This window comes from Arachis ipaensis, chromosome B06 (genome assembly GCF_000816755.2).
Source record: "Arachis ipaensis cultivar K30076 chromosome B06, Araip1.1, whole genome shotgun sequence".
Classification (NCBI taxonomy): Eukaryota; Viridiplantae; Streptophyta; class Magnoliopsida; order Fabales; family Fabaceae; genus Arachis; species Arachis ipaensis.
The window spans coordinates 98,436,816-98,460,961 of NC_029790.2; the positions used below are offsets into that span (position 1 = coordinate 98,436,816).

The following is a 24,146-nucleotide window of genomic DNA, read 5'->3' on the forward strand; positions in this document are numbered from 1 at the left end:
CAAGACTTCCGGCTTCGATTTTTTTGAGATTCATAACTCTAATAAAAAATCTAATCTGATAAAAGTGTTCGTATTCTCTTTCTCTACACGTTGGCATCACTTTTGTTCAATGGAGGCTGACGGTGACGTAACTCCTCTTCCCCTTGAGTTCGGCCAACTGAATTTCTAGGAGGCACAGATGATTTCTGACGCTTTCCTCTTCAGCAGTTCGGTCAGAAAGTTTTTCCAGAACTTTCATTGATTTTAATTTCATACGAAGGTAGGGGGTTTGTTTTTAAAGTTAAGTTTTTAATTTAGAATGCCTACAAAAAATAGTTTTGCTAAGTAAGTTAATTATTTGCATTAAATTCATTACTTTTACGGCATTTCCATTCCCTACTGAGAACGTGTGGTTTGTTCTCACCCCCAAAATCTTTCACCCTTTTAGTGACACAGGTTCGAAGATTCAGTTAGAAGATGCAGATGACTAGTAGTTTTACTTGTGATTCCTGTTATTTTTATAGAGTTCCCTCACCCTTGTTGCTTTAAGTTTTATTTTATCTAGAGGGATAGGTATTGTATTTGAGTTTTATATTAAATTCATTTGTATACCATTTATTATTAATAATAATTGTGTGATTTTAATTACTACAAATAATTTTTTGGTATTTTCTTATAAACTGAAACGCGATATCGACCTAAAGGCTCAATATTAAATAGTAAATAAGGAGAACATGTTAGTAACTCCTTACTTTTGGTACGATCATGACGTGCTAAGGGTTAGGGTGTTACAATATTAATAAAAAGTATTTTTATATCATTAATCATTTTTACCCTTGTTATTAAAGAGTGGTAGTTACTAGTTATTGCATCATTAGAGAACAAAGAATTGCCCAAAATAATGAAATAAATAAAATTGAAAAAAATGCATTTCTTACCATTCTACCATTTGGTGTGTTCAATGGCCATGCTGAAGAGTATTCAAAACTAATCCCAGAAAGTATTGTTAGCTGTTCACCTACAACACCACTCCCCCTGTGATATTTAAAAAACAAAGCATAGAAGTTATGTTGAACTGGAAACACCATGGATTCAAAAGGAAAAAAAAAACACCTAGAAAGCATAATACAACAAAATAGAAAAGCAAAAGATAATAAGCTCACCAGACATTTTCCATTTTCCCATTACCATCTGTTATAATCCAATGCCTTTTAAGAAGTTGAACAGGTTGGTCCGAGTTATTGGAGATTCTTATTCTATATGCAAAGAAGTATAGCCCCTTCGAAGGTTGACTTCTTCCCTCTATATATACACTCCTAACTTGAACCCTGATTCCCTGAATAAGTTGAAATATATATCAAGAGTTCAGAATTCCCTTGTGTCCTAGCATGTGATGTCCATGCAACAATAATATGCATGTATACCTGAGAAGCTTTTTTGTCATGAAGGGAGACACTTCCATTAAAGCTTTTCTTCTGGATTCAATCTTCTTCTCCAAATCTTTCGACATGAAAAAGAACACTCATCAAAGGAAAATTAAAGCAACAATGACAAAGAAGGGGGGAGTGAAAGAGAAATTACCAAGAGTAACTCCTTTTGATCTCCTTCCTTGTGTGTGGCTTAGTGAAAGCATCATCGTCTGAGCTTCTCCCAGTTCTCTTTGAACCAAAAATCTTGGGAAGGAGAGACTTGAACCAAACAAAAATAAATAAATAAATAAATATAAAGATAAGTAATTATAATTGAAGGAAGGCATAATGCATGAATATATATCGCCAAACTATGATCTGAACTTTCAAGACTTCTTTAATTTCTTGCAAAAGATCTATCACTACACTAATAATAGAAACTAAAAAGGATTCAAGAGATAACTATCCCAATTGGTGTCCAACTTGCATACAAAATTATCACAAAAATAAGGGGATATATGAAACAGAAGAACCAAATTTGAAAATAAATAAACTAGCTTAGTACTTTACAAGATTATTGTCTAAAACAGGATAAGTAACACATGCAGTAGATAAAAATTAAACGATTAAACATTAACCATTGTGAACAAAAATTGCAGAAATCAATACACATGGAACAACAAAAATAGATGCGACTCAAAATGCTAACAAGAGCATGAATAAAACTGATACCTAAAACAGAGAACTCAATAAGAATCAGTATTTCAAAAATAAAATTAACTTACTATAGCTAACACATTCAATTAACTGGGACTAAATAATCAAACATGGACTGTTATGCAAAATTAAAGAAGTCAATGCAGATTCAAGAAAGAAAATGAAAGAAGACAAAACTATTTTGCATTCTGAAATTTGAATCGACAAAGTATTAAACACTTAATTTATAGATATATCTCAACAAATCTACATCAATAAAGAAGAATAGCCTCTAATGGAAACAATTGAACCTAATGATCACCTAAACTATGAACCCTAACATCCGTTTTACTTCAAGAAAAAATCAAAATTTTCAATAGAGAATAACAATTTTTCATTTATGTCTCTTCACCTTTATAATATATCAAATCAAATTAACAAAATCTATATCAAATTCTTTGCCTTGACCTGAAAAATTTACAGAAGAGAAAAGTACATTAGAATATAAGAAACCGAATTTGTGTATAACTAAAACTATATCATCAAATTATCACAAAAACTAATATCTTTGAAAAAAGTTTGAAAAATTGAAGAAAGCAAAGAACAAGAAAAAATTAGGAACAAATCCTAATTGTAATGACTCGACACGACATAAAACTCGACTCGACTTGAAGCTTACAGATACTCGCTAGCTCGCCTTCTTGATCTCCTCAGCTAGCACCACCAAATCTGCGTCTAAACCACACCACCGAATCAGCGCCCAAACCGCACTCTGAGTGCTTCAAGCCGCTGAAAGAAAAGCAGAACCAGCGTCATAACCCGCAGTGGAAGACAACACAGAAGCCAAAGATTTAAAGCATTACCTCAACAATCTGAATGAAATCGTCACTTTGAGAGGTCAACGAATTCATAGGCTCCACGATCACCTCGTCCTCCATTCATAACTCCGCACCGGCAACGCTTTGACGGAGGAGACGACGGCGGCAAGGAGATGAATGGTGGCGGCAGGGAGATCGAGATTTTAGGGTTTCAGAGGTTCCTCTCCCTCTCTCCCTCTTTCTCGCAATCGCTCGAAGGCCCCTCTTTTGTGTTTTTTTGTTTCTATTTTTGTTATGGGCTAATATTTATTTGGGCTAAAAATTGTTTTAGTATTGATTGATGTGTGGGAGTTATTGTTAATAATTTATGGAGGTTTTACAAATTGTCACTATTAAAATATATTATGGAGGTTTATAATAACTCCCACTAAAAAACTTCCACAAATAAACAAAAATTTTGTAGTGTACCAACTATAGCAGATAAATCATACAATTTCTTTCAAACATGGTGAAAAGGGAACAAGTTCCAACAAAATGAGGATTGCGAGAAGTCCTTCCAGCAATTAAAGATGCTACTAGCAACGCCTCCGATACTTCAAAACCTAAAATTGGTAAACCGTTATATTTATATTTATCTGTTTCTAACGATGCAGAAGTTCAGCTCTTGCTATAGAAACAGGAAAAGTACAATGGCCAGTTTATTTCGTCAGTAAAGTCCTCACCCTAGCCGAGCAAAGATATACAAGAACTGAACAAATAGCACTGGCACTAATAACTACAGCTCGGTGATTGCGTCACTACTTTCAAAGCTACACAATAATAGTTCGAACAGACCAACCGCTTCATCAAATCTTAACCAAACATGAGATGGCAGGGAGATTGATTTGATGGTCCATAGAACTTTCTGAATTCGACATACAATACTAAGCAAGATCAGCATTAAAATCCCAAGTATTAACCGACTTCATTTCAGAGTTCACAATCCCAGAGGTAGAAGGTAACGCCCCTGCGTGGACATTACATGTAGATGGTGCTGCCAATAATGAAGGCAGTGGGGTAGGAATACTTCCCGATGACGGCGTGGACACAGCCATAGAACAATCATTAAAATTTTCATTCAATGCAAATCATAACCAGGCAGAGTATGAAGCATTAATTTCCGGACTTAGGTTGGCTGTCGACCTCCAAGTAATAAAGATCACGGTCTACTGTGATTCTCTTTTGGTCATCCAGCAAATAAACAGTACATTCCAGGTAAGAGACCCTCTGCTCGAGCAGTACTGGCTCACAGCTCAGGATCTTATTTCAAAATTTTAATTCTTTGAAATCATTCGTATTCATCGAGAGCATAACACCAGGGCTGATAGCCTATCCAAGTTAGCAACAACTAGGAAGCATAAGCATGTACCAACTCTAACACAATTCACATTAGATAAACCTAGCGTTGTCATAGCATGTGTGTTAAGTACATTGCAAGATGAAGACTGGAGAATCCCCATTATCAAATACATAAAGGATGGAACCATCCTTAGCTACGTCACAAACCCGAGGTCCTTTCGTCGCAAGGCAAGCTTCTACACTCTTGTTGGAACTGAATTGTTCATACGAGAATTTTCTCAACCCTTGCTACGATGCCTACACAAAGACGATGCCCAACTGGTGATGGACGAGGTCCACGAGGGAGTCTGCAGGAATCATATTGGAGGACGCAGCCTTGCCACTAAAATCCTACGAGCAGGGTACTGCTGGCCAACATTAAAGACAAACTGCATGCATAAAGTCGGACAATACGATAAATGCCAAAGGCACGTGCCAATAATACATTTCCTTGTCGAGCTCTTGCACTCCACCGAAGCCAGTTGGCCATTCCACAAATGGGTGTTAGACATACTTGGACATTTTCCTGTTGCACCAGGACAGGTAAAATTTCTTTTAGTTTCAATAGATTACTTTTGTAAATGGATTGAAGCACATCTATTAGCTCGGATAACAACAGACAAGGTGCAACTTTTTTTATGGATAAATATCATCTGTCAATTTAGGATACCTGGTGAGATTTCCTCTGATAATGAGAGACAATTCACTGACAAAAAAGTTGCCTTTTTCCTACAGAACTTTAATATTAAACATCACTTCAGCTCGGTTGAGCACCCTCAAACAAATGGCCAAGTAGAAGCAGCAAACGGGGTTATATTACAAGCGATTAAAATTTATCAATTCTTCAACTGACCGAGCATCCCGCTCATCCTTTTCAAATGCAAGATCATGAGTTTGGCCAAGAGCCACCAAATGAGCACCAATGACCTATATCAAAACAAACAAGTAAAATAATAGAGCAAAAGCCAAAACCAAAAGATCAAAGTCTAAACGCAATTCCTAAAGAACCCAAACTGGCACCTAGTCAGCCAACATCATTAATTAGCTTCACATCAGCTGGAAATTGCCCAAATTGATCGGCAAGAGTTGCAAACGGAAATATTTTCGACCAAAGAGATCTCATACTATCATCAGCATGAGGAACATGGGACCTCCTTTGAGCATCATAAAAAGCCTTAACCTCGTCCAAATTAACAGTGTCATAATCTTTTATCTCCACCACCTTCAGCTTCCCAACATTTTCACCTCGTTTTTGTTTTCCCCTTGTTTTTAGCTCAGACTGCGACATCCGCACCACCATCATTTGCCGTAATCATTGTTGATCCCTCCTTCTCATCTTTCTTTTGTCGGTTAAAAAAAGCCTTCAACCCAGCAATAGTTATCATCAGATCCTTTTCACCTGCACAAACACCATAATCAAATATGTTACACACTAACTTCCAACAAGCAATATACTTATTAACACACACATATTACCTAGGTAGTCCAACATTCCTTCTGTATCTATCTTCCATTTTAACAATTCAGAAATAGATAAAAGCTCGTGTTGAGACACACCTCAAATAAGGAATTCCAACATTAATTCATCACTCTCAAACCTATCTTCTACGTCTAACACTTGGTTAGGCTTAGGCGACCAAAACAGAAGAAACCTTTCTACCAGTAATTCATTTAAATAAAAATGAAATTATTCTTCTTTACTACAAACTTTCACATATATCACCTTAAAGTCTTTAAAAGAAGACTTGTACAAACCAAATATCGATCCCCCAAGATAGTTGCTCAGGTTAACCCACAAACCTCTTCTAACCCCCTTTGCTTGAAAAAGAGAAAAGAATAACCTCAAGGAAGGGGGCTACTCTAAGTATTCCATAAGGTTCTCAAAAGCCCTGACGAATCCCCATGAGTTAGGATGTAACTGTGATGAAACATAGTTTAACCAGTATAAAACTCCATACTCAAAGTCAGTAAATGGCAATCTCACACCTAATTGTGTTAGCAAACAACTGTACAAATTAAAGTAAGACTAGTCATCCTGTTTTTCATAGACACGATCACCATCATTGCACGGCAAAAACTCTAACCTCACATTACTCCCTTCTCTCACCTACACATCCATACCTAATTCACGAATAGACTCAATAGACTTAAACAGAGACACCCGATTCCTCACATCAGCATCTATCCACCCGTAAGGGTCCCGTCGCTCACCACCTTTAGCTTTACCTATTACTCTTTCAGAAGTTGAAGACAAAGGAGGAAGTATACAAAAAGTATGTCAAAGAAAAAAGATAGAAGAACTAACTTTTTTGACTCATGTTTCACCAACACACATACACTCCCAACACGATTCAAAAAATTGAAAAACGAGGGACAATTAAGACATCAAATCAAGCAAAACAAATAGTTACACCTTATTACAACATGGGCCATCAATTTGAAAGTAAAATCTCCCCCTATGATCTAATGGCTAGGAATAGCTCGAAAATTACGCAATGTGTCACATACATTTATTAATAGTGGCATACGAAACAGTTTCCTTTTCAAAGTTATTAACTATAATTTTACAAATCCCATTCCTCAAGCAGAATAGGTTTTGCTTGGGGGCTTATGTCCTCAACCAACGTCACAATGGCCGAGGTATACAAAAGCTCAACCTGCCTTCTTACATCAGGGTAAGTCAAGTTTGGGGGCTGCGATATGAACGTTATAGTTCGGCCACTATACTATTCCTATAACCTCGGCCATTAAAGTAATAAACTCGAAAATGAAGGAGCCAAACGAGATATCGAACCAACAAGAAAACAAACATTCACCGTAGTATCTTCCTTCCAAAAAAAGCGAAAAGATACCAACTAAAACTCACTTCCTCCTCTATAAAAATAGAACGAGGAGGAAACATCAAACCAGAGAACTAACGGACAATCTTTAGTAATTTTCCCAAAATATTCTTAAATATTGACTTGAGCATGGGAGTATTTTTTATAGGTATTCTATCCCTTTGTTGTTCATCCTAGCCAACGTATAGCTCCTCCAGAACCCTTGAAGGATAGAAGGAAGATGTTGTAGCTCGGTCACATTCTCATAGAGAGGCGGGCACCGAGAGTCGCTAATACTAGTATAAAGCCACATTTTTATTTTGATATGGAATATCAAATTATCAATAGGTATAATGCAAGATTAATCTCTGATAATATCCTAATTGCTCACGAGTGTATGCATTATTTGAAGAATAAAAAAAGGAGACTCGAAAATAAAATGGCGCTAAAATTAGATATGAGTAAGGCATTTGATAGGGTATAATGGAACTTTCTTTGGTTTATATTGGAGAAGTTTGGTTTTAACTACCGGTGGATCATGTGGATTCGAGAATTAGTGACAACTGTTCTTATTCTGTTGTTGTGGAAGGACAACCTTATGGTTTCTTCAAACCAAATAGAGGTATTCGACAAGGAGATATTCTATCTCCCTATCTTTTTCTTTTCTGTGCAGAAGGTCTCTCCTTTTTGCTACACAAGGCAAAACAAAATAGACTAATTCATGGTCTTCAGATACATAGACGATACCCCAAGGTCAACCACCTCCTCTTTGCCGATGATTCCATCTTATTCTGTAAGGGTAATCCTGAAGCATGTTCAAATATCCTACATTTATTGAATTCTTATGAAAGCATCAGTGGCCAGAGGGTAAATCTTAATATATCTGTTGTATTCTTTAGCCACAACACTTCCTCCACTACTCGTACACTACTGGCTAACTCTATGAATATTAATCATATTGGGGCTCAGGATAAATACCTTGGTTTGCCTTCTACAGTCTCTAAATCAAAAAAGGCTTTTTTTAGTATGATCAAAGAAAAGGTTCGGAAAAGAATCCAAAAGTGGAAGCGCAATCTTCTATCGTCAGATGGTAGACACGTATTGCTTAAGGCAGTGGGAGAAACTATTCCTATTTATACATTGTCTTGCTTCAAGTTACCTGATGGTTTAATTTCAGAAATTCTCTCTCTACTTTATCAGTTCTGGTGGGGACAAAAAGGTTCTGAAAGGTGGATGGCTTGGATTAGCTGGGACACTATGACTCGCCCACGAAAAGAAGGAGGCCTTGGATTTAAAGATCTCAGAATCCAAAATCTGGCGCTTTTATGCAAACAGTTTTGGCGACTCGTAACACAGCCTACTTCCTTATTATCCAAAATCCTAAGAGGTAAATACTTTAGCAATGGTAATGCTATAATGGCAGAAATTAGAGTCTTACCTTCTTGGGGATGGAAGAGCATACTGGAAGGCCGAAAGATTGTTGAAAAAGGTCTTAATTGGGCTGTGGGTACTGGAGAGAATATCCGAACCTTTGAGGATCCTTGACTACCTCCTCCGTATCCTTTAATGGTTTCTGACATGCCAAATAGACAGGCTATTTCTGAGTTGGTTCCAAGAGTTAAAAATCTAATTACTGAAGATAGGAATTGGAATCAGAATCTCATTCAAGAATTATTTCCCCAAGACGTTGCAAACAGGATTTTGTCAGTTAAAATTCAGAAGAGTATGGACAAATTGCAATGGGATTTGAACAAATTCAAGCAATATGATACAGCTTCAGGTTACAGAATTGGCTATTTATTTTACCATCCGCCTCTGGAGCTTTGCCCTAATTATATGTAGCAGAAAAAGCCATGGATTGATCTATGGAAGTTGAACTTGCCTCACAAAATTAAGCTATTTATCTGGAAAGCTCTTCATAGCCGGCTTCCGGTGCTTGCTCAGATTCATCACCGCATCACATCTATATCACCAATATGCTCCTGCTGTCATGAAGCAACCGAAACAGTCACTCATTGTTTGATGGATTGCTCTAGAATTAAAGATGTATGGTCTCAGAGTTATCTTCGTGACTGTCTTCCCCTCAGAGTCCTAACGACTTTTGGACATGGTGGATTGCATCAACAGAGATGCTTAACCCGTTGAAGAATACTGACCGTAATCCTCAATTGCTTGCCATGATTTGCTGGAACTGTTGGAAAGCTCGCAACCAGTTGATTTTTGAAGGTTCTACTTCAATGCCGTCTGCCATTCTAGCAGGCTCTGTCAAGTTGCTCCGTGAAATCCAAAGAACTCCCAGTTTAGGTCGTCATCTCCATGAGGCAAGCTCTTAGTTGCATTCAATTTGATTTATCATTCTTTCTTCTTTAAGATTTTTCTTCGTTTTTCGACCACGCACCGTTGAATGAATACCTTCAGTGTAGTGTTTTTGAGAAATTTCCACCTTTTATTATGCTATTCTGCTTTTGGATATCTTTGTATTTCATTTTTCAATAATTAATAAAATATAATCTATTATCTTTAAAAAAAAAAATTATTGGGCAGAGGAGTGTAATACAATCGTGTGCATGATAGCTCAAACAAATCGGATGCTCGGAATTGGGAGACCAAAATAGAAGGTCAGAATAGAGTACCGAAATCGGATCCTCAAATTTCTTCCCACCAATACCACGCGTCGGCCATGCAATGGAGTGGACCACCACTTCTCTCTTCTCATCCGTCACTCTCACACACACACACTCAAAAACTCTCTTTCACTTACAAACTTACACTAAAGGAAGACACTCTCTTTTTAACACTTTTGGTTCCCTCATTATCATAAGCATAATGTCTAAGCCTAAATCTAAAATTAAAGATGTTGATTGTTCTAGAAAGCACATTGTTAATTATTTCAATTATTTTAATTATGTAAATAAATATTTTTAATTTTATTTTTCAGTAACAATAAAAGTGTTAACGTGATAGATTAATTATGTTTATATTGATTAAATGATAGTATTATAATATTATATTGTATCTAGATAATATGTATTAGTAAGAGTTAGTTTATGTTGAAAATATGGGCACAACTTCATTTTTCTCATTTCGTTTTCTCACAAATACCCACTTATATCCAACAGGTTTTACATCTTCAGGTGTACGGACTACAGGTCCAAAGACTTCACGTTTTGCAAGTGAGTCTAATTCAGCCTTCATGGCTGCTTCCCATTTTGGCCAATCATTTCTTTGTCGACATTCTTCAACTGATCTTGGCTCAAGATCCTTACTTTCATGCATGATATCTAATGCCACATTATATGCAAATATTTCATTGACAATTGTCTTATTTCGGTCCCATTTTTCTCCTGTAAAGACATAATTTATCGAGATCTCGTTATTTTCACAATTTTCAGGTACCTGAACGTCTTCTGGCGTTATATCAGAATTTTGGACAACTGCAGGTGTCTTTACTATATCTTTTTTAACAGGAATCGTATTTACCTCTTTTCTCTTTCGAGGATTTTTATCTTTGGAACCGATGGTCCAATCTTAGTCCGATTTCTATAAAATTGGTACCGAAATTCTCGTCTCAATTTCCTCTATCATATTAAGCCATAAAAATAACATTTTTGGCTTTCTGGAATAAATTTTCATTTATGAGTTAATTAGCCGTTAATTAACCGGATCTTACCGTTAGTATGTGATAGGAATTAGAATTTTATTGTTTGGGTAATTTTAATAATAATATTAGTATGTTCATGATGTTAAAAACTAGAACTAATTATTTTGATAATTTTAATAATTAAATTAATGGAGCTTATAATTATTTAGGATTATGGATAATTTTATTATTTATTTTAGTACGTAAATTAGATTTGTTTTGGTAAAATGTCTCATGAGAGGTGGATGAATGTTGTCATAAGAACTAGTGACTAGGATTGTTCTTTAAGAAATAATTATTAGAGTGGTCATTTCTTAGCATTTGTTTTTACTATGTCTAGTAAAAACAGATATTTATATCGATATATATAATGTCGGTATTATATGCTTCGACATAATGAAAAATTGTTACCTTAGTCTTCCTAAAAATTTGATCAGAGTCTCGTGCTGATAACGTGTTGTAAAATAACTAAATAAATAAGAAAGAGGTAACAAATATAAATATGAAATATAATTAAATAACTCTAGTAATATTCACCACAATTACTATTTTAATATAAAAGAGATGATTTATATATATATATAAATAATATATGTAGTAACGTATGAAAGAAAGAGAGAAGAAAAGTCACTGTAAATAAAGAGAGAGAATTGTTATTAGTGTATAAGAAAAATATTATAGTAAAAGAGGAGAGAGGAATGCTTTATTTTGTATTATTGTGTGTTGTACGTAAAGGCTATGATGCCTTATTTATAGTAGTACAAAATCAACCTTCATTAAAGGTTGGTCTTCAAATTTCTTTCTTGAAAATAAATCTTTGCATGGGAAAGATTATTAACCGCCCAATTGATAAATGGGCATTCATTTCATGTTTATCCCAACAATAAACACAATTATTGATTTCTATTTTGTTCCAAATTTTATCCCAATTATTACTATTATTTATTTTATATGAGCCTCCCTCGGTAAAATGAAGTGAATCTTGATTCTCGAGTTTTACGAATTTCAGTCGCAGAATGCTTGAAAAATTGATTTATTGCGAAATCAAGTTTTAACAAGTTGCAATATGGGTTTGTTATTGGATATTAGGTATTTGCAGTGTGGTTTGGTTCGATTTCAAAAAAAAAAGTCATCCAATTCGAATATTTAATTTATGTGCGGTGCGGTTTGGATTGAATGAACTTTTTTTAAAAATTCGATCCAATCCGATCTGATATAATTATAAGTGGTTTGGATCGGTTTGAATATGTAGTTTTTTAAATAAAAAATAATAACTTAGTTTATAAAGTTAATAACCTGTGCAACAATTCAACATAATAATAAAATGTAAATTCTATAAAATATTATAAAACAATCAGTTCAAGTGTCCAGCAATCCAACATATCCAACAAGTCTTGATAAAATAATAATTCTTTAGCATTAAAATAACTAAACAAGTCTCAACAACACAAAATTAAATAACATAACAAAATCTTAATAAAAACATAAGATAAAAAACTCTAAGCTGAGAAGTGAAGCACTGATCACTAATCAGATTCATCACCAGAGTCTTCTTCATCTATTAGTTGAGGAATTGGCTCAAGTTCTATAATAAAATATAATAAAATAAGTATTAGTAACTTAAACATATTATCAAGTAGTAAAGTTAATTAATATATGTAGACAAAATAAAACATAATAATAAAGAACATTACTTTTCTCAAGTTTTTCAAATTCTTCAAAAGACTTCTCAAGGTCAATTGGTAATGAATTAGCTCGAAACCAATTTTATGCACAAATCAAAACTTCAACCGTTTTTGGAGTAACAGAGCTCCTATATTGATTAAGCACTCTACCTCTAGTGCTAAAGACAGGTTCAGAAGCAATCGTTGACACAGACATAGCTAGAATATTCCTCGCAATTTGACTTAGAACATGATATTTGTAATTGTTAGAGCTCACTTTTCACCAAGTTAAAATATCAAAACTACTTAGATCAACTGATTTCTCCAAGGACTCCATGAGATATAAATCCACTTCATTTGTGTTGACACTCTCACTTGCTTGTACATCATTTTCAAATGTTGCTGCAAAGCGAACATCATCAAAGGCACTATCATCCATATCTACATCTTGGCTGTTGTGTAGATTGGTGTGCTTAGAGCAACTCTATAACCATTAAACAAGTCATTGAATACTTCCTTCACCTTATCACATAAGAAATTAGCATCCTCCTTCTCAAACAACCTTTGAAAACTCCACTCAACAAACTTAATATTGTATCTAGGGTCAAGTACCACAGCAACAAAAATTATTATATTCATGTTCCTCAAGTTACCCCAATATTTATCATGCTTAGCCTTTATTTTTGTAGCCAAACCCTTAAGTAATATGTCATTACTATCAGTCCAAGTCTTCAAAGAATTAAGAATTGAACAAAAGTTATGAAAATATGAAGAAGAGATCATAAATGTAGAACTCGAGACTTTTTTAGTTACATTGGAAAAAACTTTAAAAACCTCACAAAGCATCTTGCATTATCCCAATCTTCATTCTTTGGAATGCCCCTGTATCATTACAAATTCAGCATCCCTCTCACTTAATCTCTTAAAGGCTTTTTGGAATTTTAAAGCACTGTCAAGCATTATGTAAGTAGAATTCCACCTAGTGGAGATATCTAATTGCACACAAGAGTAGTCTAGATCCTAGCCTCTTTAATACAACTTTTAAACCTATCCCTGTGACTAAGAGAAGCACGGATATACCTAACAAGATTCCTAATTTTACTAATTGAAGAATGCATATCCTTCAAACCATCATTCACTACCAAGTTCAAGATATGAGCACAACACCTAACATGCAAATATTCACCTTTTAAAGGATGTGAATTCCAATCCTCCAAGATCTAGGTTTAATAGGTTTTTTAGTGTTACCTGTACCTGGTTCCTCAGACTGGCCAGGATTAGGTAACTCATCAGCAATATTTACTTTGCCTCTCCTCCTCTTAGATCTAGTTCCTTTATTGTTCTGATCACTGCATGGCGGCATCGGTAGCAACAATAGTGGCTACGTCTCTGTCTGTGTCTGCGTCTGAGTTTGTGACTGTGACGGTAGCTGTGGCGGCGACATCGACTTTGACTGTTCCGAAGATCTGACTGATTCAAAAGTGGACGGAGTAGCACTGGTAAATCTTGACTTACTGCTTTAAAAATCTTATGATAACAAAGAATATTTAATTAGTTTATGTTATTTTAATATTTTTTCAATTAATCAAAATATTGAATTGTTACCAACATACACATTACAAAATAAAAATATTAATTACCTCAAGATATGAAGCTGACATTATTGACCTTTAAATTGGAAGATCAAATCAACTGAACAAATATAAAATCTGCAAAAGATAAAAAAATAGAATTCAATCAATAAGAACAAAATATTTAATTTAATACAAACTTTAACAAATTTTAATAACAAGATCATATTGTCAAAAATAACAAGAACAACAGTACAACAAAAACAAAATACTTAATTTAATAAAAAGTTTAACAAATTTTAATAACAAGAATAGATTATCAAAAATAACAAAAACAAAAGTAGAACACAAAATTTAACATAGTTGAACGAAAATCAGAACATTACCCTCCAGAACAAAACAAAATTAAAAAAAAATAAGTAAAAACATACTGAGAAGAAGAGACGGCAGTGGCGTCTGATAAATCGCTATTTTACGGTTTATTTTGTACTGAATTGAGTGGATTTTATCCATTATTCTCACACTTACGCATATAAATTGCATGTTTTACATTTTCTTTCCTAATTTTGTGCTGTGATTGAAAACATGCTTCTTTGGCCTTAAAATTACTAATATTTAATCCTCTCTTATTACCATTCGATGCCGTGATATGTGTGTTAAGTGATTTCAGATTTTTCAGGGCAGGAATGGCTTAGAGGATGGAAAAGAAGCATGAAAAAGTGGAAGGAACACAATAAAATGAAGTTTTGAGAAGCTGGCAGCGACGCGAATGCGTGGACTACGCGTACGTGTGAATGGTGAAGCAGACAAGCGAGGCGTATGCGTGACCAGGATTTTGTCAAGCGATGCGTACGCATGGCCTACGCGTACGCGTGACAGAGTGTCACGTGCTGCATTAAACAGAAGACGCTGGGGGCGATTTCTGGGCTGGTTTTGGCCTAGTTTCAAGCCCGAAAGTGAAGCTTAGAGGCTGCAGAGTAGAGCTGGATGGGAAAAGAGAATCATTCATACTCTCATACAATAATTAGTTAGGTTTTAGATGTAGTTTTCTAGAGAGAAAGGCTCTGTCCTCTCTCTAGGTTTTAGGGTTTTTAAGTTTAGTTCTTCTCAAATTCTGAATTCTATCTTATTTCAATTTAGTTTCTCTTCTACTTTTATTTGTTCTAGCATTCTAGTTTATTTATTTCCCTTGTTGATTTATTTATTTTTTTAATTTAATTTATGAACTCTTCATGTTAGATTTAATTTTCTATTTAATGCAATTTGAGGTATTTCATATCTATTGTTCCTTTCTTCGTTTGTTATTATTGAATGCTTGCAATTATTAGTCTTAGGTTTTATTATTCCTTGTTAATTTTCTATGCTTTTATTTTGTACCCACCAAGTGTTTGATAAAATGCTTGGTTGGATTTTAAGTTAGCTTTTATGTTCTTAGCTTGGATTGAATAATTTGGAGACTCTAGAGTTATCAAAGTCTCTTGTAGATTGGTGATTGAAAGTTGCTACTTGACTTAAGCTTCACTAACTCTAATCTTTGATTACGACTTGTGAACTAAAGTTGAATTACTCACTTGACTTACCTTCAATTGTTAGAGGTTAACTAAGTGAGAGGAAAAGGCAATTACCATCACAATTGATGATGATAATGAGGATAGGAATTCTAATTTTCAATCCTTGCTAGGACTTTCTCTTAGTTGTTATTTTATTTTCTTGTTATTTACATTACTCGTTCCTTATTTCAAAACCCAAAAATTATACTATCTCATAACCAATAATAACTACACTTCCCTGCAATTCCTTGAGAGACGACCCGATGTTTAATACTTCGGTTTATTTTTATTGGGTTTGTTTTAGTGACAAACAAATTAAATATTTATTGAGGATTGTTGTTGGTTTAGAACTATGCTTGCGACGTGAAGATTTTATTGAGAAATTCTTTACTGACAATTTTCTTCCGTCAGCGTCACCGAGAAGAGGAGGCGACATAGGGCATCATTGAGAAGAGGAGGCAGCGGACAGTGTCAGCGTGTGACGGTGAGAGTGAATGAGAGTGAGTGAGGTGTGTGTGAGATACGAATACGGTGAGAGTGAGTGAGAGTGAAGAGAGGGGTTTCTTTAGGTTGGGGTTTATGTAATTGTTTGGGAGGAAAGGGAATGGGGTGTGTGCGGTACTGTGCCAAGGGGAAGGGAGTAATTGAGTAAGGGTTTTCTTATTATTATTATTATTATTTGGTTTGGTACGGTTCAGTTCGGTTGTGCATAGTAGAACAACAAATCGAATCGAACCGTAATAAAACCAATTTAAAATCCAAAAAATATTCAATATTGAGCGGCTTGTTTTGGTTTTTGGTTTGGATCGGTGCGGTTTTGCAGTTTTTTTGGACCGGTTTAAATTTAAACACATTTATTGAATATTGTGAATATATGAATAGTGTGAATAACTTACTTTTTACTTGTTTTCTTATAGTTAGTAGTTTGCTTTTTGTTTCTTGATATCTTACATAGTGTAAATATTGTAAATATGCTTCATTTTCATTTTTAGTTAGTTCTTATTTGATTTTATTAAAATAATAATAGAAAATTTCAAAATTAAAAATATTATAATCTAGTTTGATAGCTACTTTGCATGTTGCATTGTAATATATGTGTATATATTTATATTTTTCTTTCCATTCATGCATACATATGAATTTTTATTACATGTTGCCCTGTTTTTGACTAACTCGGACTTTTCTAATATCTGATATTCTAAAATTTTTGGACATTCTAAATAAAATTCACTAGAGCCCACCCTATTTTTGCAAAATTTCATCCATTTAACTATTTTTTTATTTTATTTTTTTAGTTATTTATAATAATTTTTAGTTAATTCTTGTATTTTATTTTATCTTGTCTCAATTTTTTTATTCTTCATGAACATTTTACCTTTGTACTTTTGAGTTGTATGATTGTGACAATGTTGCAGGAGTTGGTAACTTTAACGATGCTTCACACTATGGGAAGGAAAATTAATTGAGGAGGGAGCTACATATATGGACATTCTTTATGGCATTAACTACCTCTAAACTACTATGATCATAATCCACTCTATGGTGCATACCAATTTAATGGATATGGTGATGCTTATCATGATTATGAACATTTTTAAATACCTTATTTCTATGAATTATATCTTCAATAGTGCAAAGCTCAATTCAAGAAAACTAAGACGGTGACATGGAGCTCTGGTGCATGAATCTCCACATTCCGTACAACTGTACCAGCAAGTGCACTGCGTCGTCCAATTAATATCTGAGCGAGTCAGGGTTGATTCCACGAGAATTGTGGTTTGAAGCAAGCTATTGTTATCTTGCAGGTCTTAGTCAGGCAAATCAGAAGGTTGTTGGATTGAGGCAAGGGCAATCAGTAATAGGAATATGGTTAAGGATTGGAGTTGCTTTGTCTTTCTGAATTAACTCTGGTATTATTGTCTTCTTTGCTTGTGAGTGATTTCTTCTATGGCAGGCTATATGTGATCAACGCCATTGGTCGTGGTCATCAATCTTCCCTGCTTTAGATCAAACGCCATTGGCCGTGGTCATCTAATCTGAACGAGGGTGAAGCTCTAGCAGTTCATTCTCTTAGCGATCCTACTCAAAACGCCACAGACAAGGTCGAATCTTCTGGATCAGAGAATGTTGCTTATTTGGATTCTAGCCTCTACCACAGAGACCCTAATCTCCCCAGAAATCGGCAGAACTTGTGTCTCAAGAAGTTCCCAACAAAGTCGTGGATTAGCCGTCTGAGACATGTATAGTCAAGCTGTTGGTTCGCGCTTTCCAGTCACGTATTCACATGAACCCAAGTAGACACGGGTGGTTATCAGGCATGCAATCCTAGTATGATGAATAGAGTTGATTGTCACTGATCATCCTATTCACAATGTTGAAGAATGAATATACATCTTAGAATTAAATCAAACACGGATCGAAGAGAAACAGTAATACTTTTATTAATTCATAGGACTCAGCAGGGCTCCTCCCCTCAACCTAGGAGGTTTAGAAACTCATATTGAAAGAAAAATACAATGTAAAACTTGAATATGGCATAAAAGTCTGTAGATGATGTAAATCTAATCCCTTAAATACTAAACAAATGACTAGTAAGGGTAAAGCAGTCTTTTTAGTGCTAAAATCTGCTTCTGAGGCCCACTTGGTGAGTGTTTGGGCTGAGCTTTGATGAGATCCACGTGCTAGAAGGCCTCTAGGGCGTTGAACGCTGGCTAGGGGTCCTCTCTAGGTGTTTGGATGCTGGTCTTTTCCTTGTGGGCGCTGGACGCCTGGAAGGGGGCAGGAGGCTGGTGTTGGATGCCAGTTTTGGTCCTCTTATTTTGAAGAAAAGTATGGACTATTATACATTTTTGAAAAGCTCTAAAAGTCAGCTTTTCATAGACATTGAGAACGCACTATTCAGACTTCTTTAGCTCAAGAAAAGCTCTTCCGTATGCAAGGAGGTCAGATCCAGACAGGATCTGCAGTGCTTTCTTTGTCTCTGAATCAGACTTTTGCTCCATCTCCTCAATTTCAGCCAGAAATTACCTGAAATTGTACAAAAATATACAAACTCAAAGTAGAATCCAAAAATTTTAACTTAACACTAAAACCTATAAAAACTTAATAAAAACTAAACAAAACATACTAAAAACTGTATGAAAATGATGCCAAAAAGTGTATAAAATATCCGCTCATCACAACACCAAACATAAACTGTTGCTTGTCCCCAAGCAACTAAAAACACAGTAGGATAAAAAGAAGATTAAGATACAATAAATCTCTGAGTTTCCAATGAAGCTCAGTTACAATTAGATGAGCGGGACGTAGTAGCTTTTTGCTTCTGAATAGTTTTGGCATCTCACTATCCATTGAAACTCAGAATGGTTGGCATCTTTAGGAACTTAGAATCCAGATGATATTATTATTCTCCTAGTTCAGTTCTTTTTTATTCTTGAACATCGCTTTTAGAGTCTTTGCCATGACCCTAAGTACTTTGTTTTCCAGTATTACCACCGGATACATAAATGCCATAGACACTCTAACTGGGTGAACCTTTTCAGATTGTGATTCAGCTTTGCTAGCTAGAATTCCCAGATAGAGGTGTCTAAAGTTCTTAAGCACACTCTTTATCTTTGGATCATGACTTTAACCACTCAGACTCAAGCTTTTCACTTGACACCTTCATGCCACAAGCACATCGTTAGGGACAGCTTGGTTGAGCCGCTTAGGCAAGGATTTTATCCCTTTAGGCCCTCCTATCCATTGATGCTCAAAGCCTTGGATCCTTTTACCCTTGCCTTTTGGTTTAAAGGGTTATTGACTTTTTCAATTTGCCTTCCTTTTCCTGCATTTTTGGGCAGTAATGGATTTTTCTCTTTTTATTATTATTATTATTTTTTTTCCATTTTTCTTATTTTTTTCGCATGCATATAATTTTTTTTTTGTAACATGCTTTTTCTTTTTCTTTTTGCTGCTTTTTCTTGCTTCAAGAATCAATTTTTGGATTTTTCCGATTACTAATAATATTTTTCCTTTTTCATCATTCTTTCAAGAGCCAACATTCTAAAATCCCAACTTCAAATATGCACTGTTTATTCATACATTCAAAAAATAAAAGCAATGCCACCACATCAAAATAATTGAACTATTCTTATTATAAACTTGAAATTCAGTATCTCTCAATTCTTCTCAAATAAAATTTTTTTTTAAGCAAGGTGAGAGATATATGGAACATTTTACATCTTTAAGACATTAATGCAAATGATCATGCAATAAGAACAAGAGAACAGACATAACAACATAACAGAAAATAAAAAAATAACAAGGAAAGGAGATAAAGAGAACGAGTCCACCTTTAATGGTGGCGGCTAGTGCTCCTCATTGAGGATCCAATGTGATGCTTAATCTCTTCAATGTCACTCCTTTGCCTTTATTGTTCTTCCCTCATAGCTCTTTGATCTTCTCTGATGGATCTTTGGTCTTTCCTGATTTCATTGACGGTAATGGAGTGCGCTTGATGCTCCACCCTCAATTGCTCCATGTTAGCGCTCAGTTCTCCAAGAGAAGTCAGGGAAAGAGCATAAGCTTGTAGACTTCAGGATTAACTCCATTGGTCTTAACAGTATCACAGATCTGTAAGAACTCAGCTAAGAACTGATGTGGATCTTCCATTGGAAGTCCATAGAACTTGCAATTCTATTGCAGAAGAGAGACTAACTGAGGCTTAAGCTCAAAATTATTAGCTCCAATGGCAGGTACAGAGATACTTCTGCCATAAAAGTCAGAGGTAGGCATGGTGAAGTCACCAAGAACCTTTTTGGCATCTCCTTCAGGTTCGGCCATGTCTTCAATTTCTTGTTCAAAATTTTTCTGAAAGGTTTCTTCCGGAGTATTGTGCTCTAGCTTATTGCAAGCTTTTCTTTAAAGTCCTTTCAGGTTGAGAATCAAGATCAAAGAGAGATTCTTTATCTCTGTTTCTGGTCATAAACAAGAAAAGAAGAAAAGAAAGAAAGGAAGCTTCTATGTCTGATTTGAGCATAGAAGACTCCCAGTGAGATGTGAAGAAAGAAGAAGAAGATAGAAAAGCGAAGATGGAAGATGAGAGAGAAGAAGAGTTCGAATAATAGAAGTGAATAGAAGAAGAGGTATCAATGGAAGAGATAAATAAAAATAAAAATATTTTTGTTTTTTATTTTATTTGTTAATTAATTTCGAAAATAAAGTTAATAATTTAAAAAGAAATTAAAAATTAGTTAGTGATTTTCGAAAATAGAAGAGAGAGAAGAAGAATAGAATTTTCAAAAATTAAGAGAGAGTAGTTAGGAAGTTTTGAAAAAGAGGAGAGAGAAGATATGTAATTAATTAAGAAACTATTTGAAAATAAAATTAGATAAGAGATAAGATAAGAAAAGATAAGATGAGAAATTAAAAAGATTTGAAAAATATTTTAATTTTAAAATTTGAAATTAGAAAATATAAGATAAGAAATTGAAAAGATTTGAAAGAGATTTTACAAAGATAAGATTTAAAATTTGATTTTGAAAAAGATTTAATTTTAAAATTTGAAATTTGAATTCTTAAATTTTGAAATTTGAAAAAGATAAGATAAGATTTTTGAAAAAGATAAGATTTTTAATTTTGAAAAGATTTGATTTTTGAAAATTGAAAACTAAGATAAGATAAGATAAAAATTTAAAATTGAAATCTGAATTTTTATTTAAAAAATTTTGAAAATTAACTAAAATTAAGTTAGAAAAGATATTTTTTATTTTTGAATTTAATGAAGAAAGAGAAAAACAAGTAAAAGATACAAAACTTAAAATTTTTAGATCTAGCACCCCAAGTTTTCAAAAATTTGAAGGAAAAATACAATGGGACACCAAACTTAAAAATTTTAAGATCAAAACACAAAGAAAAACAAGAACACTTCGAAGATTAAAAAGAACACCAAGAACAAGACTAAAAAAATTTAAAGAACACAAGAACATATAAAGGATACCAAACTTAAAATTTTTAGAAATCCAAACACAAATTTTAAAAAAATTAAAAGAAAAACACAAGAGGACACCAAACTTAAAGATTTGACAAAAGATTTAACCAAAGAAACTATTTTTGAAAGAATTTTTTGAAAGAAAGAATAAAAGAGAACGAAAATTACCAAGAACAGAAACAAAAAAGACTCAAACTAAAAACAAAGATTAAACAAAGAAAATAATTTTTTTTTGAAAAAGTTTTTAAATTTTTTGAAAAAATAGAGAATAAGAAAATAAAAATAAAAGACTCAACAAAATAAAATAAATTACCTGATCTAGGGAACAAGATAACCCGTTAGTTGTCCAAACTCAAACAATCCGCGGAAACAGCGCTAAAATCTTGGTGCACGAATCCCCACACTCCATACGGCTGTACCAGCAAGTGCATTGGGTTGTCCAAGTAATACCTGAGCGAGTCAAGGTCGATCCCTCGAGGATTGTGGTTTGAAGCAAGCTATGGTTATCTTGCAGGTCTTAGTCAGGTGAATTAGACGGTTGTTGGATTGAGGCAAGGGCAATCAGTAATAGGAATATGGTTAAGGATTGGAGTTGCTTTGTCTTTCTGAATTAACTCTGGTATTACTGTCTTCTTTGCTTGTGAGTGATTTCTTCTATGGCAGGCTGTATGTGATCAATGCCATTGGCCGTGGTCATCAATCTCCTCTGCTTCAGATCAAACGCCATTGGCCGTGGTCATCCAATCTGAACGAGGGTGAAGCTCTAGCAGTTCATTCTCTTGGCGATCCTACTCAAAACGCCACAGACAAGGTCGAATCTTCCGAATCAGAGAATGCTGCTTCTTTGGATTCTAGTCTCTATCATAGAGACCCTAATCTCCCCGAAAATAGGCTGAACTGGTGTCTCGAGAAGTCCTCAATGAAGTCGTGGATTAGCCGTCTGAAAGATGTATAGTCAAGCTGGCGGTTCGCACTTTCTAGTCACGTATTCACACGAACCCAAGTAGACACGGGTGGTTGTCAGGCACGTCGTCCTAGTATGATGAACAGAGCTGATTGTTACTGATCATCCTATTCACCATGTTGAAGAACAAATATACATCTTAGAATTTAATCAAACACGGATAGAAGAGAAACAGTAATACTTTTATTAATTCATAGGACTCAGCAGGGCTCCTCCCCTCAACCTAGGAAGTTTAGAAACTCATACTAAAAGAAAAATACAATGTAAAACTCGAATATGGCATAAAAGTCTGTAGATGTTGTAAATCTAATCCCTGGAATACTAAACAAATGACTAGTAAGGGTAAAATAGTCTTTTTAGTGCTAAAATCCGCTTTTGGAGCCTACTTGGTGAGTGTTTGGGCTGAGCTTTGATGAGATCCATATGCTAAGAGCCTCTAGGGCATTGAATGCTGGCTAGGGGATCCTCTCTGGGTGTTTGGATGTTGGTCTCTTCTTTGTGGACGCTGGATGCCTGGAAGGGGGCAGGAGGCTGGCATTGGATGCCAATTTTGGGCCTCTTATTCTGAAGCAAAGTATAAACTATTATATATTGTTGGAAAGCTCTGAAAGTCAGCTTTCCAGAGCCGTTGAGATCGCATTATTTGGACTTCAGTAGCTACAGAAAAGCTCTTCCATATGCAAGGAGGTCAGATCCGGACAGCATCTGCAGTGCTTTCTCTGTCTCTGAATCAGACTTTTGCTCCAGCTCCTCAATTTCAGCCAGATATTATCTAAAATTGTACAAAAACACACAAACTCAAAGTAAAATCTAAAACTGTGAATTTAACACTAAAACCTATAAAAACTTAATAAAAACTAAACAAAACATACTAAAAACTATATGAAAATGATACCAAAAAGTGTATAAAAAAATATCCGCTCATCAAGATCAAATAAATACTTAGTCCGTTAGTCACTCCAATGAAAGTATGATGAGCAACAAGAAGTTGTCTTACAAATTTTGGGACTCCAAAAAGAATTTCATTAACAAATAACTTTGGGAACTCTTTACTTGTATTAAAATTCTTCAAGACTTGGCACATATGACTTCAGATCCCGCAGAGCAAATCAAATTCAAATATTAGTTGGAATTCAAGGAGTAATTCAAATATTGGATGGAATTCAAGGAGTACTTCAAATCCCAACCTAGTATCTTGCATAATTAAGACTTGTAGATTTTGAAAATAATTGATATTCATGCTTTTTATTGATACATTGAGAAAATTTAGTTATTTCTCATTAAACTTGAATTGTTTTAGATTTTGGGTTGCATGTTGTTCTTGTTTTGATTGATCATGAAATTTATACATGCAAGCTTTTGAGGCAGAAGTAGTACATTTATATACCACTTAAATAGATGTACATATAAAGTGAGTTACGGAAAGCATTTTGTAAGGATGAGTAGGATGAGAGTTTAACTCATACACTTGAGAGAATGAATGATATACTATTTTTTCGGTAAGACCCCATGTTGATCAATGCATGAATGAGTAAATAGCAACTTAATTAGTTTTAAATTGTTTGAAATAATAAATATTTTTCAATTGTATGTATTTAAATTCTAAAATTAAGTTCTTAGATCCTATAAGGCTTAGAATATTTTATTAAGATATTTAGATACTAGTCTTCCTCTTTAAATTCTCTTAT

General features: G+C 34.4%; 1 protein-coding gene and 1 long non-coding RNA gene across 2 annotated transcripts in view; both read right to left on the minus strand.

Moving 5' to 3' along the window:
• Nucleotides 1–1,327, minus strand: part of LOC107647120 (protein ApaG-like) — a gene marked incomplete at its 5' end in the record, with an annotated part of 5,491 nt that extends 4,164 nt beyond the window's left edge. The window contains 2 exons of the mRNA XM_021105572.1: nucleotides 918–1,014; nucleotides 1,143–1,327. Coding sequence (XP_020961231.1) covers nucleotides 918–1,014; nucleotides 1,143–1,327 — 282 coding nt within the window. The remainder of the gene's footprint in view (nucleotides 1–917; nucleotides 1,015–1,142) is intronic.
• LOC110264073 lies at nucleotides 1,403–3,164 on the minus strand. The gene is made up of 4 exons (XR_002349806.1): nucleotides 2,948–3,164; nucleotides 2,497–2,552; nucleotides 1,561–1,667; nucleotides 1,403–1,479 (listed from the first exon to the last, which is right to left on the minus strand). It is a non-coding gene; the product is annotated as an uncharacterized LOC110264073 (long non-coding RNA).